This window comes from Nymphalis io, chromosome 22 (genome assembly GCF_905147045.1).
Source record: "Nymphalis io chromosome 22, ilAglIoxx1.1, whole genome shotgun sequence".
In the NCBI taxonomy this organism is placed as follows: domain Eukaryota; kingdom Metazoa; phylum Arthropoda; class Insecta; order Lepidoptera; family Nymphalidae; genus Nymphalis; species Nymphalis io.
This window is the reverse complement of record NC_065909.1, coordinates 1,644,857-1,665,739: the sequence shown is the minus strand read 5'-3', so window position 1 is coordinate 1,665,739 and position 20,883 is coordinate 1,644,857. Positions and strand designations below refer to the sequence as shown.

At 37.0% G+C, this 20,883-nt stretch overlaps 2 protein-coding genes across 2 annotated transcripts in view; one reads left to right on the top strand and one right to left on the bottom strand.

The window, feature by feature from the left end:
* LOC126777120 (coactosin-like protein) overlaps positions 1–18,955 on the top strand; it is a 36,971-nt gene extending 18,016 nt beyond the window's left edge. Inside the window, exons 2-5 of the mRNA XM_050500016.1 lie at positions 13,739–13,821; positions 14,601–14,711; positions 14,920–15,049; positions 17,917–18,955. Coding sequence (XP_050355973.1) covers positions 13,739–13,821; positions 14,601–14,711; positions 14,920–15,049; positions 17,917–18,033 — 441 coding nt within the window. The 3' untranslated portion in view covers positions 18,034–18,955. The remainder of the gene's footprint in view (positions 1–13,738; positions 13,822–14,600; positions 14,712–14,919; positions 15,050–17,916) is intronic.
* LOC126777071 (origin recognition complex subunit 5) lies at positions 16,208–17,752 on the bottom strand. The gene has a single exon (XM_050499941.1). The coding sequence runs from the start codon at positions 17,654–17,656 to the stop codon at positions 16,259–16,261; it is 1,398 nt and encodes a 465-aa protein (XP_050355898.1). The 5' UTR covers positions 17,657–17,752; the 3' UTR covers positions 16,208–16,258.
* Positions 18,956–20,883: the final 1,928 nt, after the last annotated feature.

Below are 20,883 nucleotides of genomic sequence, written 5' to 3'. Positions count from 1 at the left end.
GTTGGTGGCGCATTGGCTATAAGCGATGGTTGACATTTCTTACAATACCAATGTCTAAGGGCGTTTGGTGACCAATTACCATCAGGTGGCCCATATACTCGTCCACCTTCCTATTCTATATAAAAAAAAATATATTGATTAATTTTATAGGAACAGTGATAAACATTTTATGAACGCGTGAAGTAAAAAAGAACCGTGTTTCGCTCTTTGCAAAGTCGAGTCATCGTCCATTAGGCAAGATATTCGATTCTATAATAATATTAATAATATTTTAACTTTAATAAATTATATCATATTAAAAAAAATAGTAAGTCGAAAAAGTTTGCAAACATGAAAAGAAATACGTTTTCTTTACTTAATATTCGTTGATGATCGTGCAGGATAAATTATATTTTATTAAATCAACATACATATGTAAATGAATTAATGTTAAACAGTAACTACCCAGTACTACTAGAACTAGAAGTTTCTCGCCTGTTATCAGTAGAATCTACATTCCTAACCGGTGGTTACTTTGAATATAATCTTGTAAAATGACGATTCAAAAGTTCTTTTAATTATTTATTATTTTGATAAAATCAATTCATGTTGTGTATCATTTACATTGCGCTTTATTGGCCTTATTAGCCAGTTGTGGTACGGCATCGGGGTTTCCCCCAATACCCGGACAATTCAACATTGGTAGCTGATGCTACCGAGCTACTTTTAATGTAAGGCCTTTTTGGCCCAGATGTAGACATACACACATATTTTACAACAGGCGGCACGTGAGTAAAGTCAACAAATGAAGAATACGCGAAAAAAGTCGCGGGCAAAAGTTAGTAACTTATATTATAAGGAACGTAAGTAGATTTAATAAAAGGCAACACTTTATAAATTGGATCAATTTCACTGGAATTACATTCCAAGCTATCTTCTGCTCGCTTACTAAATAAACTCGTCGTTTCCGTTTTAAACCGAATAACTGGACCGATTAGCTAAACAACGGATATTTATAAACAGCTGCGACAGAACGATGACGTTATGTATAATAATTAATATGTCTCCTACTAGCTACTGGTCCCGACTTCGCACGTAGATTATATAGAGCATAAAAAGTTTATATCGTAATACATACATATGGTTTACGCGGCGCACGCAAGTAAAGCTCCCAGTCGATAGTCGATCGTTTTTAGCAATTTTTTTAACAATTATTCATTCAGCCAAAATATAGGTATACATCTAAACATTCCTCATGAATTCTCCGACCATCGTTGATACACATACATACCTTAGCCTAATTATACTATATAAAAAAAAAACATAATATGCTATATATATATATATATATATATATATATATATATATATATATATATATATATATATATATATATTTATATATATATATATTTTAAAATGTAACTGATAAATAAAATCGAATGCCTTATCAAATTTTTGCAATAATTCAAGCTAACGCAATATACATACGTATTTACCCGAGTGAATATTAGAAGGGGCGTGGATGACCAAATCCTAAAATAGGGGAATAGCAAACTAGTTTTGTAATAATATAGACGTAATCCAAAATCAACGAGTTATTTTTCCAGTCGGGGAAATAGATTTTTCGTAAATTTTTAAAAGCAATTTTAGTTATTATGAAAATCAGCCCCGAAAATATCAAACCAAAAACAAAAGCTTCATTTCTACGACCAGAACTAATTACTGGTGACTAATTTGGGCTCTTTTTTTGAGCGAGTAACGTAATTCGTAAAAATAACACCATTTTTTTATGGAGGAATTGGTAAAGTTTTTAGAATATTAGTAACTAATTGTATATATAAAAAATATTTATACATTAAAGTTCTCCGATGTCCCGTGCCTCACTCAATCTTAAAAAATCTGGCTGGTATAAATCACAAATGAATAATGTCAAAGTGACACTTCACTGTCACCAACAATTTTATATCTGAGAACATTTCCGTTTTCTTAAACCGAAATAAACCTTAGTGTTCAAAGCAAATAATGTACAGCTATTAATGTTAAAAAAAATCTTCAAACAAAATGAATTTCGAAACAAATGGAATTATCAACGAATACATGAAACTGCAAGAGCACATCGAGAAACTTTCAAGTACACAAAACAGTATCATAAAGAAATTCGACGTCCTAACAAAAAATGTGGATGAAATGAGAAAAGTTCTAACACTATTTTCGGAGAAAGTAATAGCACTCGAAGACGTAGCGATGGAGAAACGGAAGGTGAACAACGAAGTGAGAACGCTGAAGAATAGAATTGATGAACTGTTTGCGATTGTCAAGGATGGAAAGGAAGAGTCAGTTAAAAGTGATGATGTCCAAGATATTGATTCGTGTCACTCTGGTTTCTCTTGTTCTTCTAAGGTTTGTCAGTTAAATACTATCAGACTATATGTCTCACCTTTGATCTTCTTTTCGGAAAAGATTGGCTTCCTCTTCTTTTGAAGAGATACACTTTACTTCACAACACAGCTTCATAGCTTAGCACATGTTTTCATCCGACACGTACAGATTCCCTCATGATATTCTCTTTCAATCCATTGATTATAATTAAGCTCATGGCTGCCTGGTTTTGAGCACCGCTTTTGTTCTTCTGAGTTTTGTCAAGTATTATTATAAATTTTTCAAAAAGAAATAAAGACGGTCATTCTCATTTGAAGAAATCGTTATCACGTGGTCGGTGCTTTTCTAGTATTTAAATTGCTTGTATTTTCTATACACCAAACACTTTTTCTTCTAATGACATTGTAAGCAAGAACGAGGTTTCCACTGAAAGGTTTTCAAGGTGATCTTGGATATTTGGAACTAAACCTCTCCATAAATTTTCTGACATTTGAAGTCTTACTACACACCACCACGAAATATAAATACAAGCCACTCCTACTCCATATACTACCAATATTACTAGTAATACTTCATATAAATTATCATCTAATGTCTTGAATTTCTGTATATCAGGAAAGAATATTATTATAATTTAGTTGCCGATTTCATTTTGTATACGAAAATGTTTTAAAAACACATTAAATTTTTCTTCTTTTAAATTGTGTACCTATTATGTCCAAACCGTTACTTAATGTTTATATAATATCATTCTTCATTCCTCTTATAGAAAAAAATATACTGATATAAAAGTAATGTGAGTCACCAACTTCCGAGGAGTAATAAACATACCCTTAAATTGTTAAGAAATATCGTTTCAACCTAAAAAAATAAGTGAAAACTCTTTTTTTATTTCACAATGCATTCGTTATCTTTTAAAACCCGCTCCCGACTCTCGCTTATTAACAAGAGGCGCTAATTGCGAAGAAATTACGTTTTTTGCGTACGTTGCAAGTGAAAGGGGCGCGGTATGCGCAAATAAGGATACCGTCCACTTTATAAGTAGTAGATAGTAGCGCAATATAGCGAGATAGATATATATCTACTCATCGCTAAATATTATTATCAAATAATAATTTTCATGGCTTATTATTTGGCTGTACATGTTAATCCTTTGCCGCCAATTAGTCATCAAAAAAGTATTCTTTAAAAAATTAAAAAGGCGTAAAATTTTAAAATTTAAAACCGAATAATCTCATATAAGTATTTTATACTTGACATTAGCAGAATATTTTGCGCTCAGATAGCGGAGATACACGCTAGAAAAGGGGAAAAAAAGACCATAATATAAACTTTTTTTCTTTCAAATTCTACATTAACTAACATAAAATCGTACATTACCTTGTAAATAAATACTCTTCGTTAAATATCAAGACTCATCAAAATGCAGAAATGCTACAAACAATTTTGATGGTCGTGTTCATCTGTCAAATTAGTGTAACAAGATGAGAAACGTTTGTGATACACGGATAACTGTCGAATAGAAATTGTCAATGTTAACGATCGTAAATTCTTCGTTGAATTTACGATCGGGCCGCACAGATCAGTTGAGTTATTCTGTAAGAGCAAACTCATCGTAGAAATCGATCGCGAAACTCGTTCGTCCGAAACAAGACTGCACAATTGGTTTACGCAAAATAATTTAGTTTTAATTATCAAATAATCAACATGTATACCTTACTAAAAAAAAGTTAAATTTTAAGATTGTTTTTAATAATTACATTAGTGTTACCGTTCGTAAAGTTTTATTTGGTGTGGACTTGAAGGTTCAGGATGATAATAAATATGCGCTCATCTATCATCACCAAGAGAAATACGCAGGCCTCAGCTCCTTAACATTGGCGTTTAGTTGGACAACTGACATTTTTTAATTGGTCGCCAATCGTCTCATCGGGTTTAATAAGTATATAATCTGACTTTGATCAGCGTTTCATAAGCTGAAGGTAACCGATACTTCAAGATTATTATAAAACTCGCAGCATCGATTTGCCGCCATCGTTGGTTTGTCACATTTTTGTTGGCTGATCTTCTATCTCTAAGTAAATGATTCTGATTTTAAAATTACAAAACACACACATACACCATATATATATATATATATATATATATATATATATATATATATATGCCGTGGAGTACCGGATGCCGTGGAGTACCGGCTTAGAATAGTACTCCCCCAATCTCATCCCGTGGGTGTCGTAAGAGGCGACTGAGGGACGGGGAAAAGGGGGGATGGGCAGCAGCGTCCCCCCTCCCATAAACATCTTACCCCCTACTGCGCTCGCCAACACGCCTGCCCAGCGCGGCGAGTATGGGCAAACCCCTCCCTTAATGGCAGATGCGCCCAAAAAAAGGCCCCCAGTTACCGGCAAGCCCGCTAGGCCCGACCAAGGTAGCGGTCGCGGTATCGGCAGGGCAGGGGGTGCTAAGAATCACCGGTTCACGGCAGGCTACCGTATAAAACGACTGAAAATGGCAACGTATAATGGACGCTCGATGAGGCTGGACCATCACCTCGCCGAATTAGAAGTAGAGTTAAGTCATATAAACTGGCATATACTGGGGTTATCTGAAGTCCGAAGACAGGGGGAGGACACGATAACTCTAGAGTCCGGTAACTTACTCTACTTCCGCGAAGGTGATAACCTCTCCCAGGGTGGTGTCGGTTTTCTTGTCAAAAAGGATCTCATTAGCAGCATTGTGGAAATCAGTAGTGTGTCGAATCGGGTAGCGTACCTTGTCCTAAAACTTTCCGACAGGTACTCCCTGAAGGTTGTACAGGTATATGCGCCAACTTCGACATACTCTGATGATGTGGTCGAAGCGATGTACGAGGACATCGCAAAGGCCCTCAACGACACCTCGAGGGCCCACTACAATGTTGTTATGGGAGACTTTAATGCTAAAGTGGGAGTACAAGATAGCGGTGAATCGAAAGTCGGACCTTACGGCTTGGGCTGCAGAAATCACAGGGGGCAAATGCTGGTAAACTTTCTCGAAGCGCAGGGGCTTTTTTTGATGAATTCTTTCTTTCAAAAGAAGCCTCAGAGGAGGTGGACCTGGCGAAGCCCCGATAACGTGACAAGGAACGAGATAGACTTTATCATTTCGAATAAAAGGCACATATTTAGAGATGTTTCAGTGATCAACAGGTTTAATACCGGAAGTGATCACCGTTTGGTTCGAGGCACTCTAAATATCAACTTAAAAGCCGAAAGATCGAGAATGATGAGGTCTACTCTCCGACCTACCATGCTCCAAGCTGCTCAAGGCTCCGAAAAGTTCCAAATGGAACTTCAAAATCAATTCACCGCGTTGGAAACCATAAGCAGCATTGATGAGAGAACCGACACGCTGGTCAAAATACTGCAAAACACATCCCGCAAGTGTTTTCCGCCACAGAGAAGAGACAACGCACCAAAACTCTCTGCTGAGACACTCGAGCTCATGAGAAAACGACGAGAACTACCATCGTTTTTGTCAGATAAGGCCTTAAACCGAACAATAAAAACGCTGACGCGACGCGATCTCCGACGCTCCAATACCCGTGCCATCAAGGCTGCGATTGAGCAAAATCGGGGATCGAAAGTGTTCGCTCGCAAGTTTGGAAGGCCGCGTCTGACAAAACTTAAAACTGAAAATGGTGGGGTCGTTACCTCTAGGCCTGAGATTATCGGAGAAGTAGAGAGGTTTTATGGGCAGTTGTTCTCTTCAAGATCGGATAAACCCATGGGAATCAGTATTGATGACCAGCGCGCCCCTCTTATGCGCCATTACTCCGAGGAGCTCCCGGTCGTTGACCAAGGAGAGATTAGGGCGGCTCTAGAACAGCTTAAAAACAACAAATCTCCGGGAGATGACGGAATCACAACAGAGTTGCTTAAGGCAGGCGGGACTCCGGTCCTGAAAGAGCTAGCAAGCCTCTTTAATTCCGTCATCCAACATGGCAAGACCCCGGAAACGTGGAGCGGGAGTGAGGTGGTACTGTTTTTCAAGAAAGGTGATAAAACCCTCTTGAAAAACTACAGACCAATCTCCCTCCTGAGTCACGTGTATAAGCTGTTCTCAAGAGTCGTCACGAACCGTCTCGCCAGACGACTTGACGAGTTCCAGCCCCCAGAGCAAGCCGGCTTTCGATCAGGCTACAGCACCGTGGACCACATCCATACTGTTCGGCAGATTGTGCAGAAGACCGAAGAGTACAATCAGCCGCTGTGTATGGCATTTGTGGACTACGAGAAAGCCTTCGACTCCATCGAAACCTGGGCAGTGCTCGACTCATTGCAGAGATGTCATATCGATTGGAGATATATCGAGGTACTGAGATGTCTGTACAACGCCGCTACAATGACTGTCCACATCCAGGACTGTAAGACGAAGGCGATCCAACTGCGCAGAGGGGTGAGACAGGGGGATGTAATATCCCCGAAACTGTTCACCAACGCGTTGGAAGACGTTTTCAAAACGCTGGATTGGACTAGGTATGGAGTCAATGTAAACGGCGAGTACATCTCACACCTTCGATTTGCCGACGATATCGTCATCATAGCAGAGTCGCTGGAACAACTCACCGAAATGCTGCGTAGCCTAGGCGAGTCTTCCCGGTGTGTCGGTCTCGGTATGAACTTGGAAAAGACCAAGGTCATGTTCAATAGGCATGTCGTGCCGGGACCGATATACGTCGAGGGGAAACCTCTCGAAGTTGTTAGTGAATATACCTACCTAGGACAGATAATACAAGTCGGTAGGAACAACTTCGAGAAGGAAGCCGATCGAAGAATTCGCTTGGGATGGGCAGCATTTGGCAACCTTCGTCAGGTCCTCAAGTCGTCTATACCGCAATGTTTGAAGACGAAAGTCTTCAACCAATGCGTCTTACCTGCCATGACATACGGTGCCGAAACGTGGACACTAACTGCGGGACTAGTCCACAAATTCAAAGTCGCTCAGCGTGCTATGGAGCGAGCTATGCTCGGAGTATCTTTGAAGGATAAGATCAGAAATGAGATTATCCGGAAAAGAACCGGAGTCACCGACATAGCTTGCAAAATTAGCAGGCTGAAGTGGCAGTGGGCTGGTCACGTATGTCGTAGGACCGATGGCCGTTGGAGCAGACGAGTCCTAGAGTGGAGACCGCGAATCGGCAAGCGCAGCGTAGGGCGCCCTCCAGCCAGGTGGACCGACGACCTCAAGAAGGTGGCGGGCACCAACTGGATGCGGAAGGCGGAGGACAGGGAGCTTTGGCGCACCTTGGGAGAGGCCTATGTTCAGCAGTGGACAACGATTGGCTGTTGATTTGATTTTGATTTGATTTGATATATATATATATATTTTATTACATATCAATCAACAGCCAATCGTTGTCCACTGCTGAACATAGGCCTCTCCCAAGGTGCGCCAAAGCTCCCTGTCCTCCGCCTTCCGCATCCAGTTGGTGCCCGCCACCTTCTTAAGGTCGTCGGTCCACCTGGCTGGAGGGCGCCCTACGCTGCGCTTGCCGATTCGCGGTCTCCACTCTAGGACTCGTCTGCTCCAACGGCCATCGGTCCTACGACATATGTGACCAGCCCACTGCCACTTCAGCCTGCTAATTTTGCAAGCTATGTCGGTGACTCCGGTTCTTTTCCGGATAATCTCATTTCTGATCTTATCCTTCAAAGATACTCCGAGCATAGCTCGCTCCATAGCACGCTGAGCGACTTTGAATTTGTGGACTAGTCCCGCAGTTAGTGTCCACGTTTCGGCACCGTATGTCATGGCAGGTAAGACGCATTGGTTGAAGACTTTCGTCTTCAAACATTGCGGTATAGACGACTTGAGGACTTGACGAAGGTTGCCAAATGCTGCCCATCCCAAGCGAATTCTTCGATCGGCTTCCTTCTCGAAGTTGTTCCTACCGACTTGTATTATCTGTCCTAGGTAGGTATATTCACTAACAACTTCGAGAGGTTTCCCCTCGACGTATATCGGTCCCGGCACGACATGCCTATTGAACATGACCTTGGTCTTGTCCAAGTTCATACCGAGACCGACACGCCGGGAAGACTCGCCTAGGCTACGCAGCATTTCGGTGAGTTGTTCCAGCGACTCTGCTATGATGACGATATCGTCGGCAAATCGAAGGTGTGAGATGTACTCGCCGTTTACATTGACTCCATACCTAGTCCAATCCAGCGTTTTGAAAACGTCTTCCAACGCGTTGGTGAACAGTTTCGGGGATATTACATCCCCCTGTCTCACCCCTCTGCGCAGTTGGATCGCCTTCGTCTTACAGTCCTGGATGTTGACAGTCATTGTAGCGGCGTTGTACAGACATCTCAGTACCTCGATATATCTCCAATCGATATGACATCTCTGCAATGAGTCGAGCACTGCCCAGGTTTCGATGGAGTCGAAGGCTTTCTCGTAGTCCACAAATGCCATACACAGCGGCTGATTGTACTCTTCGGTCTTCTGCACAATCTGCCGAACAGTATGGATGTGGTCCACGGTGCTGTAGCCTGATCGAAAGCCGGCTTGCTCTGGGGGCTGGAACTCGTCAAGTCGTCTGGCGAGACGGTTCGTGACGACTCTTGAGAACAGCTTATACACGTGACTCAGGAGGGAGATTGGTCTGTAGTTTTTCAAGAGGGTTTTATCACCTTTCTTGAAAAACAGTACCACCTCACTCCCGCTCCACGTTTCCGGGGTCTTGCCATGTTGGATGACGGAATTAAAGAGGCTTGCTAGCTCTTTCAGGACCGGAGTCACGCCTGCCTTAAGCAACTCTGTTGTGATTCCGTCATCTCCCGGAGCTTTGTTGTTTTTAAGCTGTTCTAGAGCCGCCCTAATCTCTCCTTGGTCAACGACCGGGAGCTCCTCGGAGTAATGGCGCATAAGAGGGGCGCGCTGGTCATCAATACTGATTCCCACGGGTTTATCCGATCTTGAAGAGAACAACTGCCCATAAAACCTCTCTACTTCTCCGACAATCTCAGGCCTAGAGGTAACGACCCCACCATTTTCAGTTTTAAGTTTTGTCAGACGCGGCCTCCCAAACTTGCGAGCGAACACTTTCGATCCCCGATTTTGCTCAATCGCAGCCTTGATGGCACGGGTATTGGAGCGTCGGAGATCGCGTCGCGTCAGCGTTTTTATTGTTCGGTTTAAGGCCTTATCTGACAAAAACGATGGTAGTTCTCGTCGTTTTCTCATGAGCTCGAGTGTCTCAGCAGAGAGTTTTGGTGCGTTGTCTCTTCTCTGTGGCGGAAAACACTTGCGGGATGTGTTTTGCAGTATTTTGACCAGCGTGTCGGTTCTCTCATCAATGCTGCTTATGGTTTTCAACGCGGTGAATTGATTTTGAAGTTCCATTTGGAACTTTTCGGAGCCTTGAGCAGCTTGGAGCACGGTAGGTCGGAGAGTAGACCTCATCATTCTCGATCTTTCGGCTTTTAAGTTGATATTTAGAGTGCCTCGAACCAAGCGGTGATCACTTCCGGTATTAAACCTGTTGATCACTGAAACATCTCTAAATATGTGCCTTTTATTCGAAATGATAAAGTCTATCTCGTTCCTTGTCACGTTATGGGGGTTCGCCAGGTCCACCTCCTCTGAGGCTTCTTTTGAAAGAAAGAATTCATCAAAAAAAGCCCCTGCGCTTCGAGAAAGTTTACCAGCATTTGCCCCCTGTGATTTCTGCAGCCCAAGCCGTAAGGTCCGACTTTCGATTCACCGCTATCTTTTACTCCCACTTTAGCATTAAAGTCTCCCATAACAACATTGTAGTGGGCCTTCGAGGTGTCGTTGAGGGCCTTTGCGATGTCCTCGTACATCGCTTCGACCACATCATCAGAGTATGTCGAAGTTGGCGCATATACCTGTACGACCTTCAGGGAGTACCTGTCGGAAAGTTTTAGGACAAGGTACGCTACCCGGTTCGACACACTACTGATTTCCACAATGCTGCTAATGAGATCCTTTTTGACTAGAAAACCGACACCACCCTGGGAGAGGTTATCACCTTCGCGGAAGTAGAGTAAGTTACCGGACTCTAGAGTTATCGTGTCCTCCCCCTGTCTTCAGACTTCAGATAACCCCAGTATATGCCAGTTTATATGACTTAACTCTACTTCTAATTCGGCGAGGTGATGGTCCAGCCTCATCGAGCGTCCATTATACGTTGCCATGTTCAGTCGTTTTATACGGTAGCCTGCCGTGAACCGGTGATTCTTAGCACCCCCTGCCCTGCCGATACCGCGACCGCTACCTTGGTCGGGCCTAGCGGGCTTGCCGGTAACTGTGGGGGCCTTTTTTTGGGCGCATCTGCCATTAATGGAGGGGTTTGCCCATACTCGCCGCGCTGGGCAGGCGTGTTGGCGAGCGCAGTAGGGGGGTAAGATGTTTATGGGAGGGGGGACGCTGCTGCCCATCCCCCCTTTTCCCCGTCCCTCAGTCGCCTCTTACGACACCCACGGGATGAGATTGGGGGAGTACTATTCTAAGCCGGTACTCCACGGCAAATTATTACATAATGTATTATGAATTTAAAAAATAAAAAACCAATAATAACGATATTATTATTACAAAGAAATTTAATTAACTAATAATGGTAGTCCTTAAATACCATGACCTCATTGTGAACCCTTGGCACGCGAGTTCGATATGCGGTTGATAATTTTTTCAAGGTATAAATTACAAAGTACCGATGGGATTGTCTGCATACCTCTAAGAATGTAATTGAAAAATTACACGCATGTCCATACTTTAAAGATGTAAGAAAAGTTCATGCCCTAATTAGGATTCGATATCGCGAAAACATGTGTTGCCATTTTTTATTCAATACTTTGTGTGATGGTTACCACCTCTGTACATTTCCTAGGACACGTACTGGTTGACAGGTTTTAATAAGCCAAGCCTTGTTTTGTGTCGTCGAACTTTTTTTTTGTAATTTGCTTTTATTTGTAATAAGGTTTTTATGATACAGTCGCTTCAATAATCATTTATATATATAAAATACTAGAGAACAATTCTCAGGATTTATAGATATAATAATTGTTTATTGGTTTTTATAAAGGCGGCTTATTTAAAAAATGAAAATAATTACAATGAAACGTATTACGTAATCTGAACTTTCTAAGATATTATTAAAAAAAAACGCGAAATCAAAGCCATTAATTGATGATGCTAAGTAATAACGTAAAATTGTCAAATATTGCTACTAATGAGTTCGGCTTTCGAAAAATAATATATACTATTCTTACAAGCCATAAGTGAAAATGACTTTTTTAAAAAGAATACATAAATATTCGACTTTATAATAAGAAATACACAAATAATAAACAATACAATTATTAATTACTTTAAATGCTAACAAAACCAACTAAAAATGACAATTCAGGTAATTGTATGTTCGAAGCACCCTAACTTCGCGCCAAAAGTGATATTCTTCTTCTATGACGGGCGATGACGCACTTTTCTTTTTTTTAAATATATTCCGGCTCAAGGAACTGATAAATTCGGTCGAAGATTGTTAAGACTATATTCATGTACGAAAACCGCCATTTGTCCTGTTTTGACAATGTAACACTACTAATATAATTTTTCTTCATTAATTCAGCCCATTTTTAATATATTCGCTGTTTATAAGTGTATTGATCATAACTTAAGAAAACTCCGTTTATACTCTATAGGAATAATTAAACAGCATAATGAAATGTAGAATTATTCGATTGATAAATGACGCCATGTCATGGACATTGCAGTAGACACAAGAGCCACGACCCATCCATCAAGTCAAGTGCTCTTCTAAAGAAATCCTGGCGTCCCTTTATGTAAGAACTCGACAACAAAAAAATGGAATAATACTAAACTCAAATTTAAGTATTTTAAAATGTCGTTCGTAAGAGTTCCAAGTCGAGAAGTACTTGAACAGAGTGGGGGCCTGTCTTGCCCCTTTGTACTCACCCCCAGAAATAAATTGCTTGGCAAGAGATGCACCAGATTATTAAATTATTATGACATAAAACTTTTAATTAAAATTTCGACTATAAGTTATCTTTTTAAGTAAATATGAAAAATAATTTGTAACTTGATTATTTTCAATAAAATTAATGGAAGTTGAGACTTTATAGAAATATGTTTTGCTCACAAAGAATTTAAAAATAAAAAACATTTTTTTAATTATTTGCCTCCAAAAGTATTACAATCTATATTCGAAAATAACTTTTTTACCCCCGAGTTCCCGACACATGACCCGTTGGTTCTAGCTACTCTTAAAGATGTTAATACATGCTAATGAGTTGTGTACGCAGAAATTATAATCAGTATTCAATCATGACTCTCGATTCAAACAGAAGTTACAAGATTACTTTTGTAATATAAATATATAATTATATATATTTATTTAAAAGCATTTAGTAAAAAATTACGAATAACATATTATACCGTTTTATTATTTCTTTAAGGCATCTCATAGTAGATATTGTTACTTTTTGTTTTAAATCAAATGACTAGCGTTGTTAATGTGTTTCTCATAACTTTACTCAAACATTTTGGATAAGTATATGAGTATTAAGAGCCGAAACAGTCCAGTGGTTAATACGCGTGAATCTTAAACGATGACACCGGGTTCCCAGGCAAGCGCCACTGAATTTTATTATGGTTAATATTTGTAATTAATCTCGTGCTCGATTGTGACGGAAAACATAGTGGCCGCTATCAGTTATGTTGTTATGATGATTTTGCCAGATCTTGACCCCTAAGTGGATGATTTAGTTCAGTTCCTTTTTTTATAGTATAGGACTAGCATATGGGCCACCTGATGGTAAGTGGTCACCAACGCCCATAGACATTGGCATTGTAAGAAATGTTAACCATCGCTTACATCTCCAATGCGCCACCAACCTTCGGAACTAAGATGTTATTTCCCTTGTGCTTGTAATTACACTATTTTGCGGTAAAATATCTGATGAGTGGGTGCTACCTACCCAGGCCAGCTCACACAAAGCCTACCACCAGTTCCACAGTAAAAGAATGAGAACAGATGTCAGTAATGTGTTCTTAAAAATGAAGCGTATAGATATATTGATAACTTGTACAAGCAAAACCCATGGCTTCGTCACCGTGGAGTTCAGTTTGTGACGAAAATCCTCCAAAATCATACAACAAAATACTATAAATAGGTTGCGCGGTAACTGTTTTGGTTTTGATAACTCGCAAATAGTCATTTTAACTTAAAAATAGGCAGTTATTTTGAAATTTTAGACTTCCATTTTATTTATTTGTATAGATAATAAGTACATACTCGTACATTTAAAACTTTTAGAATGTGTATTGATGAGTTTTTGTATTGTTTTAGGTAACGATGACCACAGGGCTGGATCGAGACACGATACGCGCCGCGTACGATGACGTAAGATCTGATACGACGCCTACGGAATGGTGAGATGTTTAATATATAATTCTAATGGTACTATCGGTCAGCTGGCCGGACGGGACGGGACGGGGCTGGAACAATTGCAATGTACTAGATAATACAGAAGACGTCACATCTCGCCAACGTCATGCCCCGCCAGGTCGGCTTAATAAATAATATAATTTGCAACAAGTCATAATGACGTTTAAAAAAAAAGATATAGTATCAACTTGAATTTATCTCCTCTTAAGGAGTATTTATATTATTTTAGAGCTTGTTCTACCATGCTGCTTTAATGCGGATTGGTACATCTGGGTCTAGTTGTACATCTGGCAGTATTTTATAAGTTACATGCAGGTTTCTTTACGATGTGTTCATGAACTGATAATTTTTTTTTACTATATATTTTTAAATCAAGATGTTTAGTACATTTTATTGACAATTCAATAGCTGTGTGATTTCAATGGTATATTATAAATTATATAATAAATAGACTTATCAAAACTCAACTCTTACATAATATACTTGCATACTTATATAGAATTAAAAGTTTTTTATGTATAAGTATGAAGTCACAAGTAATTAAAAAAAAAATCTGGAATCAGTTTATTTTTTAATTGCCATTATGGATATTATTCCCAAACTCTACTATTTACAAAAGCAAATAGACGTAAAAAAAAAACAACGATTTCAAAAACAGGTACAGAAGTTCGTAGACCATTTTTTTACATCAAAAGAACTGCGTCTAGACTAGTAACAAAACAGCGTAAGTACAGAGCAATCACAGTAATTGTGCTTTTATTAGGGCCGTGTTCAAGTTTGACGGAGCGAGGATCGTGTGCTCGGCGCGCGGCAGCGACTTCTCCGAGTTTCGTACCCAGTTTTCTGACGATGACCGCGCTTTTGGCTACGTCAGGTGAATATTTTTTTTAAACAGCTTTTGTATTATTTTAAATGGCACAGATTAAAAACTTTTTTATAATAAAAAAGGCAGACGTTCATTATAAGCCTCTTGTTAGTATCGGTCTACACCGTCCATATCTATTTTATGGAATACTATTTTGCAAAGTATCATGGCAATTAAAAAAAAGAACAATAATAATATAATCTACTTTTGTATATAGGTTGCAAATGGGTGATGAAATGTCGAAGCGCAAGAAATTTATGTTCGTCACTTGGGTGGGGCCAAACGTGTCAGTTATCAATCGAGCCAAAATGTCCACAGATAAAGCCATCATTAAAGATATCATTTCCGTAAGTTAAAAAATAAACATTTTTAATTATAATTAAGTATTTACTTCTTAGCTAATATGCTTTCACTTATGTTATTTATTAAGGATTTTTTGTTTGGGAAAAAGTACAGTTTGTAAGCGGTATAATGATGACCTCCTGATCGATTTTGGCCTCGGCGACCATTCTGGAAAACTAGGCAACTGCGCAGGACATGTAATAGTGCACAAGTGTGTGCTCAAACACTGGTGAACTCTGTCTCCTCACCCTCATAATTTGATGGGATAGTAAATACGACACGATCGGAAAACTTCAGGTGTAGGAGTAACGGTTTTACGGGTTTTTCAAGGCACCAAAAAATAATTTATTGGCTCGATCCGAGATATGAACTCAGAACCTTAGAATCAGCGCCTTTATAAGCTAGCCGCTGAGCTTTGTCTCAGAGACACGAGCCACTCATACCTTCCTCAATCATGTAAGCAAAATCGGAAATGCTAATACAAATAATTACTATGAACACTGAAATGATTCATTAATCAACAAAGTTAAGATACTTTGTTGATTAATGAATCATTATTAATCAATAATATTATCAACGAATTAAGTAAATGTTGATAATCAATCTTCACTATCATCTATTCGGCCTTTAAAAGTTTTTTATTGTTACAGATAATAATTATCTTTAGTGTGTTATCATATCAATATTTTTATGACATTTCTTTTGAAGCTGACATCAATTAATCACGTTTTAAAGTCATTTGTCAATAAAAAGTAGTAATCCTAAGATAATTTCTTATCAATTGCTGAATCATAGTGTTATTGTTAAAATAATATTCCTTGATTCATATTACGAAATACAAACTGTAAACGATTAAAGTGATTGAAATTAAAAACAATACTAAAACAAACATGCAATTATGTTGCCATTAAATTATTAACACAAATACTGTAATCCAAACATCTGAATGTCATGTCATTTCTTCATATCTATAGATAAAAAATACTAAATCATTATTTATATGATTTATTATTTATATATTGTTGTTTATTCATGAAATTAAAAAGAAATATGTATTATTTATCTGTTTACATGCATGCATAATCAAATCGCATATTATTCTTTATAAAAAATAATTAATGTCAAATAAAATGAGAGGAAGAAATAATAATAATAAAAAAAATTAATTTTAGGTTCTTTAATCCAATAAATAGAGTTACAAATAATTACAATTTTTACATGAAATCATATAAATATTTCCTAACATTAAAGCCGACAGTTTGTGCAACAGCCGAAATGAAGTCGTAACCAATGATACATTTGTATTTCGAAGTGTCTAAATCAATTTCTTTACTTCCGGCTATCAGTCTCAGTTCCACCAGGGTTGCTATCTGCGCTAATAAGTTACTTGTTAAACCTATCCTCTCTTCTAGAATAGCATAGAAGATCGCCAACAACCTATCCAATGTAAACACTTTGGGTCCGAGTTGTGTGTTTAATTTCTCGCTTATTTTGGCTTTTGCTCTAACATGCTGTAGTTTCTTGCGTTGTTTTCCATGATTCTTCATAAATAATCTCTTGTCTTCTTTAGGGGGATTATAACTTGCTAAATATGCGGCTATTAATAGATATTTAGCATAATATGGCAATTCAAAGCTTTGTGCAAATGTTCTAGTCGACAGTAATTCTTCTTTCAGGGTATTGTCAAAATTATAACTCTGTAATTGTTTCTCATCATTGTTTTCTTTGCCTGGAGATTGTGCTTGAGTTTGTGTTTTAGTAGTATTTATTCTTAAATACAGTAATTCTAAGCTTGTCTTCAATATGGGTGCGATGTGACGCCAAAGTTTCGAAAGGTCAGTTGGCTTGATTTCATTCTTTATGATTGGTTCACAATATTTTACAAAATTTACTCGCGCCATGTGTTGTAATTCAATTAAATCGCGACACGGTCGGTAGAATACGCTCAAGAATGCATTAAGAAAGTTTGCGAACAACTCTGGTCTCTCCAGTTCTTCTTTGATATCAGAATCAATGTCATTATTACTCATTAAGTAACGCACGAATGACTTTTGGTTAAGAAATATTATTTTAAACAGTTCCTCTTTGTTATAATTCGGAAAATAAAGTTTTATTGGTTCTCTAGCACCAATTTTAAAATAGAAATTATCGTATATAAGATGTGTTACAAAAATAGAGCAAATATTGAGGTTGCAAAATTCACGTAATCGTAAAAGTGTTGATATTATATTTTGATCGATATTCCGAAGTCTTTCCGCTCGATCGAACACAAGAACGATGGGTTCATAGTTACTTTGTTGGTCGCCTAATGTGTTAAGATTATTTACTAATTCCATCAAAGAATCGCATTTTACGTCCATATGTTCGACACTGAGTCCAGCAAGGATAGATTCATACATAATTTTCGGAGAATAACACTCAATACAGTCGATAAAAACATGTTTGTAATTCAAATATTGTAGAACTGTTGTTAAACACAAACTTTTGCCTGTAGCCATACTCCCGCTAACGAACAAACTTGTTGGTAAAGGTTCGTCACTGTCCCCCAAAAGATCTAGTAGATTATTAAGCTGATCTTCTCTGCATGGTATTTTGTTATATATTTCTTCCATGGTTTGTTCAATTCAATATAATATAAAAATCTTAGTAAAAGCACATCTCTAATATTGTGAAGTTACAAACGAAATAAAATATGACAGCTGTCAAATAAAGAACTCTGATTGGAGGAAAATGGATACGAAACGGAACGTAACGTTTCGTTTTATGCTCGGTCTGGTTAAAATAAATAAGTGCAGTCTTGCTACGTCTATTTTAATACAACGAAAAAAAAAATGAAATGTACTAAATTACATTTTTTTTTAATTATTTACAGAATTTTGCAGTGGAACTTCAACTGGAGAGTCAAGCTGAAATAGACATTGATCAATTCAAAGAAGCTCTAAACAGGGCGGGTGGTGCCAACTACGGTACTGGCATCAGAGATTTATGAATTAAAAAAATCATAAGATAAATTACCTTACCACAAATGAAAATTTCCGAATTACTTAACAATACTATTCTCTTGCCCGTGCATTTGTTTTAAGTGTGTGCCAAAAATACGGACGAAACAATGATGACATACAAGCTTATCATTATAACAATATTATTTATTACTTACACCTTTAATCAAGATTAACTTACATAGCTCTTAAAATGTGTAAATATTCGGCGAGAGTTAACTTCCTATCACGTATTGTTAAGATATTTGTGTAAGGTATTTTTTAATTCAAGTCAAAAGTGGCATATTCAGAAAATTTTTAGTAGAATAATCGTAAAGGAATAAAAATTTTTGTAATGTTTTATATTTATATGATATAAATTAAAACTTTCATTATATTTTGTAATAATATATTGTGTGACAATATATTTTAAAGAATCGTAAATAAGTATTCTTGGCAGTACATTATCTGACTGAACAACTTAAGTCTTGCCCTTATAAAAAAATATCGCTGCATCTTGCCCTTATATTTTTTAAATATCTTTTGACACATAGTGTTCATTTATATATTTATAAATTTCACTCTTTTTTTTCGTATCAGTCAGTAACAAAATAATTACAATTTATTTTATTATGATGGAGATCTATTTATTTTTTAATCGATTTTAAGGAATATTTTTAATCTTGGACTGATTTTCAAAATAGAAAAAAACTTAGTTTAATGGCAGGGTGCAATATGTTCTAAGAAAATAAGATTACCGCCAAAAGGTTTGCTATTGTTGCCATGTATAAGGCAAATGGTGCATTTATTTTTTGTCTACATTTGTATACAAACATTCAAAATTTTAATGCTTTTATATACATTGATTAGTATTATATAGCCCTACATAATTATTGACGACTGGTAAATACAATTAACCAAACAAAATAATAATTTTATTGTTTTATTTCAAACCTATCCTAATCAAATAGTTCAATATTTACGAATAAAAAAACTTATTAGAAGTGCACTTAATTTTATAGGCTATCTATACATAATATAATAAAAATATAACCTTTCGCTGTTTGTACATGGAAAATATATGAGTAAAACTATTATCGGGAGCCTTTATCAACGCAATAGAATACAAAACAATGATTGTTAGAATTTTTGTCTGTTTGTCTGTGCGTTTATGTGCGCTAATCTTATGCTGTGGGTTAACTGATTTGGTTGCGATTTTCACTAATGTATTGTGGAAAATTCACTTAAAATTTTGTTTTATTTCAATCGGTTTATAAATAAAAAAGTTATGTAAATGTAAAGAATCATGTCGGACATTAATTTCTTAAAAATGCTATAAAATAATACTACATAAACTACTTTTCTTTTGTAAATACATACTTATATAGATAATTACACCCAAACTAAGGACAAACAGACATGTTCATGCATACAAATGTCTGTCCTTGGTGGGAATCGAACCCACAACCTTCGGAGTGAAAGGCAAGTCTACCAAACACGCCAACCGGCCCGTAAATTAAAAAAAACAGGATTGATAAGTTAAAATCGGTGTTTTTCTAGACAGCCGCTATGCAGCGTTTTTGAGGTCGTAAATTGCTCTTTAAGCAAATAATGCAGTATTTTCAAAGTTTATGATACCAATTGAAATGGTTTAAATTCCCCTTTTAAACCTAAATGGCCACACTCGTAATAAAAATCCCATTTATATTAAATATGAATTTATTTATAAGAGATACAATATCGGCTTGTATTATGCATTATGACAGTTATTAAACAGAAAAATAATTCTGAAAGACATTTTGTTGAATATAAAAAGGCAAAAAATAAATAAAAAAATACAATTACACATTATTTTCTGTATCAAAAATAAACATTTAAAATAAATGCTTACAGAAGTCATCCGTTATCAAAATTTGTAGAAAAAAATCATTGGCTACAAAATATTACCAAGTCTATATATTAAAATATTAGCTAAAATATACGCAATGTATAGAAATTAAAATCGTAATTTTTCCAGTGTTTTTTTTTGGTACAAAATCAAATTTAAATATGTCTTCTAAGCTTACAAATTATTTATTTATTGCTAAAGTCGATTTCTGATTGTCTTTCCTTTCTACATTAATATAAAAATCAATTACTAGATCTAAATTAATATGGATCATAATTATTAGTGTAGCTGTTGCCTACAAAATCACACTTAGGATTTAGAATTCGTTGGTAGACAATAATGTATGAAAAACTAAATATAAGTTTTTTTGTAAAACATCAAAAGATAATAATAATAATGCCCCAGCATTATTCACACACGGCCATCTGGTCCCAAACTAAGCAGAGCTTGTAACAATGGAAACCAGACAACTTATGTACTACTTTTCTTTTGTAAATACTTATATAGATAATTACACTCAGACTCAGGACAACCAGACATGTTCATGCACACAAATGTTTGTCCTAGGTGGGAATCGAACCCACAACCTTCGACGTGAAAGGCAAGCATCTACCAACCACGCCAACCGGCTCGTCAAAGGGTTGTATGTCACTGTTGGTTAGATTTTATTAACATAAGCAAAAAGTTAATTTCTAAGCTTTTCCATACTTACAATTCGACATATGACATTTAGTGTAATGAAATGTTTGCATCACACCCAACAGAATGCTACAACAATAACATTCACATTAATAATTATTCTAAAAGCATCAATAAGTTTGCATATTCTATTCATAGCACATATCCTACATTTTTTTCAAAGCGATTAGTACATTGAACACATGTTATTTTGTGAGATAGTCTCAGTTTGATGTTAGTTATTACCCGACTACGTCTTAATTAAGGGAGGTGATGAAACCATTATCGCTGTACA